Here is an 8,755-nt window from a genome sequence, read left to right on the forward strand (position 1 = left end):
CACAGGCTTTTGAAATTCTTATGGCAGTATTGTGCAATAGGAGCAACCTATGAATGGTATCCAAGGCTGCCTAAAATAGAAAGAATAGCAGTAGACCAATCTGAAAACAAAGGAAAAATAATAATAAATAATCAGGAAAGATCAATAGAAAAATATCTGTGAAGTAGGGCACAGACAGTCACTGCACAGCAATGAGGAAGAAGATATACAAATAAAAGGCAGGAGAAAGGAGTAGATCACCACAAATGTAATAGAATCTTTCTGAGATTTGCATTCCAACAAACACACCTGAGTCTTCCACATTCAATAGCTGAAAAGATCTCCCATCTCACTTTTAGCTTGATACAAAGGCAGGACATTACAGGTTCCGATAAGATACTAGAAGCCTGACATTTCAGTGAGGCATTTTCTTCTGGGACAATTTATCTTGAAGCTTCAGAAGCTGGGCAAGCATTAGTGACCACAGGCAGAACCATGTTTCCTGCAATTATTATTGGTTTGATCGTTTTAGGAATTGAGTTCATTACAGGGATTATAGCAAACGGATTGATGATCGTTGTGAATTGCAGTGAGTGGATCAGAAGCAGAAAACTGACCTGTTGTGACATGATCCTGACTAGCCTGGGCATCTCCAGATTTTTCCTACAGTGCACGATAATCATTAACAATATCTTATTTCAACTACCTCACACTATGAATGAACAGTGTGCTATGTTGAGAACATTGGCTGTTGTCTGGATGTTTCTAAATACTCTCAATCTATGGTTTGCCACCTGGCTCAGTGTCTTCTACTGTGTGAAGATCGCCAACTTCAGCCAACCTCTCTTCCTCTGCCTGAAGCGGAGAATATCAGGGCTAATGCTACAGCTACTCATAGGATCCTTTCTGGTCTCCTTGGTCACCTGTTTCCCTTCAGTTAATGGCATAGACAGAAAGTACATAAACAATTCAATGAATAATCTGTCAGAAACCACCACCAGCGAATGTCAATATAAGGTTGATTTATCTTCTAGCTTCTTTATTTTGTCCATGCTTGGATATTCCTCTCCCTTCATTATATTTATGATGTCCTCCATACTGTTAATCATTTCCCTGTGGAGACACAGCAAGAGGATGGAAAAAACCACGAGCAGCTCCAGGGACACCATTACCGAGGTTCATTTCAGAGCAATTAAAGGACTGATCTCTTTCATTTTCTTCTACATTTCTTATTTTGTGGCACTAGTAATATTTTTGTTAGAAATATCTACCATCAACACCTACTTCTTATGGATAGTGATAATGGGTGCGTATCCCTCTGGGCACTCTGTTATCCTAATTCTGGGTAATCCCAAACTGAAGAGGGTAGCAGTGAGGGCTTTGCACTATGCTGGATGCAGGCTGAGAGATGCGGTTTCACAGAACTGCTCATGATGAAACTTCAAAAAGACATCCCCTTCTCCCCTCTATTTATTTATCAAATATTTTCCCCTACTTCAGCATGCACTAAGATTAGAAGATTTCCATCTAGAGCTTTGCTTCTTGTGGATAGTGATAGAGGACCACGTTAAACTTAGGGTACATGATTTTTTTTTCTTAAATGTTTGTGAATGAATAACTCATGGAGGTCAAGGGCAAAATCCTCTTGATTGTGAACTATATTTCCTGAGATTGAGGAGTCGAAGTCTTTGAACTTATACAAGTATCCAGTCATGCAGGGGTCCTAAAATGAGAGAGGTGGAATGGACCCCCCCCATCTCCAAGCTGCAAGATCTCCACAATCCCAGATGCCTGCAATGACCTCCTAATGATCTGAGGGTCTTGACATGAAAAGACAAGAACATCACATTAACAAATGAAAACAAAAGATGGCCTAGAAGATCCGCCCCCGGTGTGATGAATGGTGCTAGTGGCTGCCACCAGGTGAGTCTTTGATGCAGAGACAATCACAGATCTAGTTAAAGTCAATGGGTGTGCTAAGCATTCTTTCAACCTCTACCAAAAATTAATCAAGTCCCTTTAGATACTAGATAACTACAAACAAAGGAGGGGCTATCCAAGGCATATGGCGAGTCATAGTTAAATTGTGTGGGCTGAAGAGTTGCCCTGATTGCAAATGCAGGGGGTAAGATTTTGGTTTTGCAGCCTTTCTGTGCTGGGGCACAAAGCCAGGGGAAAGCCTGGGGAAGCAGTTGTGAATATGACCCTGACAAGAAGCAGATAGAGAGTGTTTCTGGGGCACAGAACTGCTGGAGTGGCAGACCTGGGAAATTTTGAGCCAGGAAACTGCCTGAAGTTCTTTGTTCCTACTGTATTTAGGGGAACAGGAATTTGTATACACTTCTGTAAATAAACCAGATTACCCTAAAAAATATCACCCAGCTTGTATCACCAATTTCTCATCCTAACGGAAACAACCTGGCAAGGCCCTGAATATTGGCTAACTGCTCATGCCAGTTGGGCAAAATTGGTACTGGGACAGGAGAGAGCTGCTGACCCCAGTGGGAACAGATAACGAAGGTGCTCCCAGAAATCAAATCAAATCAATATCAAATTGGGATTTAACATTAGCCAAAAGAAATTAAAACAAAAGCTGAAGATGTCCCAGAAGGAACGAAAGGAAGAGCTGGAGATATTAAGTAAGATCTGTAGGATTACTAGAAAGAACTGAAAAATGACCTGGAGTCAGAAATAAAAACTTTTTTGGAGCAGCAGCTAGAAAATTCCTAATCTGGATGTAAGAAATCAAAATATAACCTAGAGAAGGAATTCAAAGTGTTGCAGACCACTTTGGACATCAGCCTCCTGGGTGAGGAATCAGGCCAGTCAGAGAGCTTGGGTACTTTACAATATTTTTCTACCCCATTTGCGTAACCCACAGAGGCCCAGCAAGGAGAAGTTGACTTGTTCCAGCTCAAGTAATACAAAAGACCATTCTCTCTGAGAGAACAAATCCTTGTAAGTCTTATTTGGCTCAGTTGAACGTCATAGCCCAAATGAATGGTTGTAGAGATGGGGAGAGGCAGCTTTCTGGCTGCCAATTTGAGTGGTCAGCTCGGATGGTGCTACAGAATTTACCCGAGAAAATACTGTATTGTCTGGATTTGTTACAAGCTCTTGACAAGCAGTTTGGAGCCAGCCATCAGTCTGAGCTGGCAAGGCACAGTTGAGGGCTAGAAGGAGGGGGAAAGAAGAGACCCCAGACAGAGGACCCGAGGAGACTTGTGTTCCTGGAATATCCAGGTACCAGTGAGGACTTCCAATACAAGTTAGCAGTGTTCATAAAAGCTCAGCTGAACTTCATCCTAACATAAGAATGGCTATACTGGGTCAGACCAAAGGTCCACCCAGCCCAGTATCCTGTCTACCGACAGTGGCCAATGCCAGGTACCCCAGAGGGAGTGAAACTAAGAAGTAAGGTTCAAGTGACCTCTCTCCTGCCATCCATCTCCACCCTCTGACAAACAGAGGCTAGGGACACTTTTCCTTACCCATCCTGGCTGATAGCCATTAATGGACTTAACCTTCATGAATTTATCTAGTTCTCTTTTAAACCCTGTTATAGTTCTAGCCTTCACAACCTCCTCAGGCAAGGAGTTCCACAGGTTGACTGTGCGCTGTGTGAAGAAGAACTTCCTTATATTTGTTTTAAACCTGCTACCCATTAATTTTATTTGGTGGCCCCTAGTTCTTATATTATGGGAACAAGTAAATAACTTTTCCTTATTCACTTTCTCCACACCACTCATGATTTTATATCTCCATCATATCCCCCCTTAGTCTTCTCTTTTCCAAGCTGAAAAGTCCTAGCCTCTTTAATCTTTCCTCATATGGGACCCGTTCCAAACCACTAATCATTTTAGTTGCCCTTCTCTGAACCTTTTCTAATGCCAGTGTATCTTTTTTGAGATGAGGAGACCACATCTGTATGCAGTATTCAAGATGTGGGCATACCATGGATTTATATAAGGGCAATAAAATATTCTCCATTTTATTCTCTATCCCTTTTTTAATGATTCCTAACATCCTGTTTGCTTTTTTGACCACTGCACACTGCATGGATGTGTTCAGAGAACTATCCACGATGACTCCAAGATCTCTTTCCTGATTAGTTGTAGCTAAATTAGATCCCATCGTATTGTATGTGTGATTGGGATTATTTTTTCCAATGTGCATTACTTTACATTTATCCACATTAAATTTCATTTGCCATTTTGTTGCCCAATCAGTTAGTTTTGTAAGATCTTTTTGAAGTTCTTCACAGTCTGCTTTGGTCTTAACTATCTTGAGCAGTTTAGTATCATCTGCAAACTTTGCCACCTCGCTGTTTACCCCTTTCTCCAGATCCTTTATGAATAGGTTGAATAGGATTGGTCCTAGGACTGACCCTTAGGGAACACCACTAGTTACCCCTCTCCATTCTGAAAATTTACCATTTATTCCTACCCTTTGTTCCCTGTCTTTTAACCAGTTCTCAATCCATGAAAGGATCTTCCTTCTTATTCCATGACAATTTAATTTACGTAAGAGCCTTTGGTGAGGGACCTTGTCAAAGGCTTTCTGGAAATCTAATGTCACTATGTCCACTGGATCCCCCTTGTACACATGTTTGTGGACCCCTTCAAAGAACTCTAATAGATTAGTAAGACATGATTTCCCTTTATTACCTTTTGAGTTTTTGGCTAACTGTTCTTCAAACTCCTTTTTGGCTTTTCTTATTACATTTTTACACTTAATTTGGCAGTGTTTATGCTCCTTTCTATTTACCTCACTAGGATTTGACTTCCACTTTTTAAAAGATGCCTTTTTATCTCTCACTGCTTCTTCTACATGGTTGTTAAACCACGGTGGCTCTTTTTTAGTTCTTTTACTGTGTTTTTTAATTTGGGGTATACATTTAAGTTGAGCCTCTATTATGGTGTCTTTGAAAAGTGTCCATGCAGCTTGCAGGAATTTCACTCTAATACTGTACCTTTTAATTTCTGTTTAAATAACCTCCTCATTTTTGCATAGTTTCCCTTTCTGAAATTAAATGCCACAGTGTTGGGCTGTTGCAGTGTTCTTCCCACCACAGGAATGTTAAATGTTATTATATTATGGTCACTATTTCCAACCGGTCCTGTTATAGTTACCTCTTGGACCAGATCCTGTTCTCCACTCAGGACTAAATCAAGAGTTGCCTCTCCCCTTGTGGGTTCCTGTACCAGCTGCTCCAAGAAGAAGTCATTTAAAGTATCGAGAAATTTTGTCTCTGCATTTCGTCCTGAGGTGACATGTACCCAGTCAATATGGGGATAATTGAAATCCCCCCACTATTATTGAGTTCTTTATTTTGATAGTCTCTCTAATCTCCCTTAGGATTTCATCGTCACTATCATTGTCCTGGTCAGGTGGTCGATAATAGATCCCTACTGTTATATTCTTATTAGAGCATGGAATTACTATCCATAGAGATTCTATGGAACATGTGGATTAATATAAGATTTTTACTTCATTTGATTCTACATTTTCTTTCACATACAGTGCCACTCCCCTGACCTGTTCTGTCCTTCCAATATATTTTGTACCCCGGAATGATTGTGTCCCATTGATTGTCCTCACTCCACCAGGTTTCTGTGATGCCTATTATATCAATTTCCTCCTTTAAGATGAGGCAATCTAGTTCACCTATCTTATTATTTAGACTTCTAGCATTTGTGTACAAGCACTTTAAAAACTTGTCACTGTTTATTTGTCTGCCCTTTTCTGATGTGTCAGATTCTTTTTTATGTGAATGTTTCTCGTCTGATCTGGCCCATACTTTATCCTCTTCCATCCTCTCCTCCTGACTAAAACCTAGAGAATCTCTATCAATAGACTCTCCTCTAAGAGAAGTCTCTGTCTGATCCACGTGCGCCTCTGTAGCAATCAGCTTTCCCCCATCTCTTAGTTTAAAAATTGCTCTGCAACCTTTTTAATGTTAAGTGCCAGCAGTCTGGATCCACTTTGGTTTAGGTGGAGCCCATCCTTCCTGTATAGGCTCCCCCATCCCAAAAGTTTCCCCAGTTCCTAATAAATCTAAACCCCTCCTCTCTGCACCATTGTCTCATCCATGCATTGGGTTTCATCTGAAGCTCTGCCTGCCTACCTGGCCCTGCACATGGAACTGGAAGTATTTCTGAGAATGCCACCATAGAGGTCCTGGATTTCAGTCTCTTTCCTAGCAGCCTAAATTTGGCCTCCAGGACGTCTCTCCTACCCTTCCCTATGTCATTGGTACCTACATGTACCACGACCACTGGCTCCTCCCCAGCACTACACATTAGTCTATCTAGATGCCTCAAGAGATCCGCAACCTTCGCACCAGGCAGGCAAGTCACCATATGGTTCTCCCTGTCATCACAAACCCAGCTATCTATGTTTCTAATCCTGCAGCTGAAGATCATGAATGTGTAATAGGACCCATGGAATTCACAGGAATGGTGGACATGGGCTCAAAAGTAACAGCTATTAACTCAGACATGCTAAAAAGGCTAGGGAATGGGGGATCCAGAACTCAGACCTGCCTGGTCTCAGATAGACAGAGGAACTAGAGAACAGGTACCTATCCAAAAATGGGGAAAACTGGGTTTCAGAAGTGGACCTCAGGGATGGAGCATGAAATCTGGATAACCACGATAGCGGATTAGCCAGTGATTTGTTTGGATTCCATTTACAATAACTGTGTAAAAATACCAGCAGATTCAATCTGTAGAACTTCCCTTTAAAGATGGGTTCTGGTGAAACAAATTACTTGTAGACAATTGATTTTCAGTGAACAAATTGTCCTATCCCTGTGGAGTAGAAACCTTAATGTGCTTTCCAGCAACGGAAAGATATGGAATGGTTGAAACCTGATTTGAGACCCAGCATCTCAGGGGAATTTTAGTTGGTAAAGATCTTGTAATTTCTGTCTATTCACTGAATGTTTCTAACTCACAAATGGGCAGAGTTTTGTAGGGATCTGCTGCTATTATAGAAAGTTTATTTGGGAGTTCACCAATATCAGGAAACATTGCATAGCTGAGTGAGAAAACAGAACCCTTTCAGTGGTCGACAGAGTGTGATTTGGCATTCCCAGAACTGAAAGGGATCCTTGTGACTGTTCCTCTCAGCCTGTTCATGTTTCAAAACCCCTTTCATGTTGCACATGGATACTAGTGCTCACAGATTGGTAGTTGTATTGACACTAGACTATAAGGACCATCTGAGAAGGTGGCAGGGAAACAGAATTTCAGTTTGGCTGTCTCAGAGACTGAGTGTAGCTGTGGAACTGAGGCTGGAAGAATTGTGATGCTCATGAATTCCCCATGAGGATAGAATGTGAGAAGTCTGTTGCAACTTAGTGACTCCACAGAAACTCTCCCAAAATGTGGAGTCTCAGTCATGTAATCCATTTAATCTTGTTATTTGTAACCTAGAACTTCTTGTATCCATCTGCCTGCTAAACACTGGTCAGGTGCTTAAGAAAAAACAGTTGATCTGAAACTTCTTCTCATGTTCGGAGTTGTTACTTGAATTGTTCTGGCTCATTGCTGTGGTCGCATAATGATGCATGGCACCTCAATAGAGGAGTAAATTCTGATCACTTCATAATAGCGAGGAAAATAGCTTATCTTGCCACTTCCTGTAGTGTTTAGTTATTAAACTTTCACTAAAAGAACAGTGTTGTGGTTCTCCGAAGTGGTGTAGCATATCACACTGATTAGGATTTGCACACACAAGGTTGTTTTATATCTGACATCTCTGCGGGATACGTGTGAATGATTTGCACAACATAATATTGAAGAACTTCAAGCACTTGCTCACTCTAGTGACCAACAGTAAAAATTGCAGGTTTCTCTGTATAGTGCAGTTATTACATTGCAGATGAAGCCAAATTTCTGCTCTGAATTACACAAGAGGAAATATGGAGTATTTTCACTAAAGTCAGTGGAGTTATTCCATATTTACATTGATTTACATTGAATCTGTTTCAATGGCTTTAAATTTGGGAGTTTATTGTGCTGGTCAAATGTATATGGTTAATGATTTTTCTATTCTATTTTATACACACAAGCAGGGTAATTGGGCAGCACCGGACAAGATGTCTGGCTGGGCTCCCCCCATCATGACAGAGCTCTGAGGGGCAGGAAGGAGGATAGAGGAAACACAGGGACATGCCCAGAGGTTGGAATCTCTTGGGATTTCCCAGGTTCTAGAGTCAAAGTTGTAGAGTGTAGGTTCTAAACCCATGGGCAGGCTGCAGGCTATGCAGGGTTGTGGGATGGGGGGTGGCAGGCAGTAGCCAACAGAATGTGGGTTTCCCCTAGAGGTAGAATGTAACAGATCAAACACTTTTGTGTCCAGCTCAGAGACAGAGCCAAATGCCATTGAAAGAGCTCCCTCTGCGAGGGGGGTGGGGAGCATGCAGTATGGTGATACTCCACAGGTAATAGAAGCTGGGAGACTGAGGCACACTCTGGTGTGGTGGCCATGATTGAAATTAAGCTGGGGGATCAAAATGGGGGGAACTGAGGTGCATTTCAGGATGGCTGCAGCCAAGATTCCAGCAGAAATGGAGGACCAAAATTAGGGAAACAGACACAGGTTGGGGTGGCTGCAACCAAACTCCCACTGGATATTGAGAACCAAAATGGGGGAAACTGAGGCACAGCTTAGGGTGGCTGCCTATAGAAACTGGGGACCAAATTTGAGAAAACTGAGGATTGCAGGGTTAGGTTCTGAGGAGTGTGCTGGCATGCTGTCTGCATTCCAG

General features: G+C 41.8%; 1 protein-coding gene across 1 annotated transcript; it reads left to right on the plus strand.

Moving 5' to 3' along the window:
* The first annotated feature begins 474 nt into the window (after window positions 1–474).
* LOC142071478 (taste receptor type 2 member 40-like) lies at window positions 475–1,413 on the plus strand. The gene has a single exon (XM_075126224.1). The coding sequence runs from the start codon at window positions 475–477 to the stop codon at window positions 1,411–1,413; it is 939 nt and encodes a 312-aa protein (XP_074982325.1).
* The last annotated feature ends 7,342 nt before the right edge of the window (window positions 1,414–8,755 follow it).

Source organism: Caretta caretta, chromosome 3 (assembly GCF_965140235.1).
Source record: "Caretta caretta isolate rCarCar2 chromosome 3, rCarCar1.hap1, whole genome shotgun sequence".
Classification (NCBI taxonomy): Eukaryota; Metazoa; Chordata; order Testudines; family Cheloniidae; genus Caretta; species Caretta caretta.

Coding starts and splice junctions, on each gene's coding strand:
- LOC142071478 (XM_075126224.1), top strand. CDS start 475: ATGTTTCCTGCAATTATTATTGGTTTGATCGTTTTAGGAATTGAGTTC.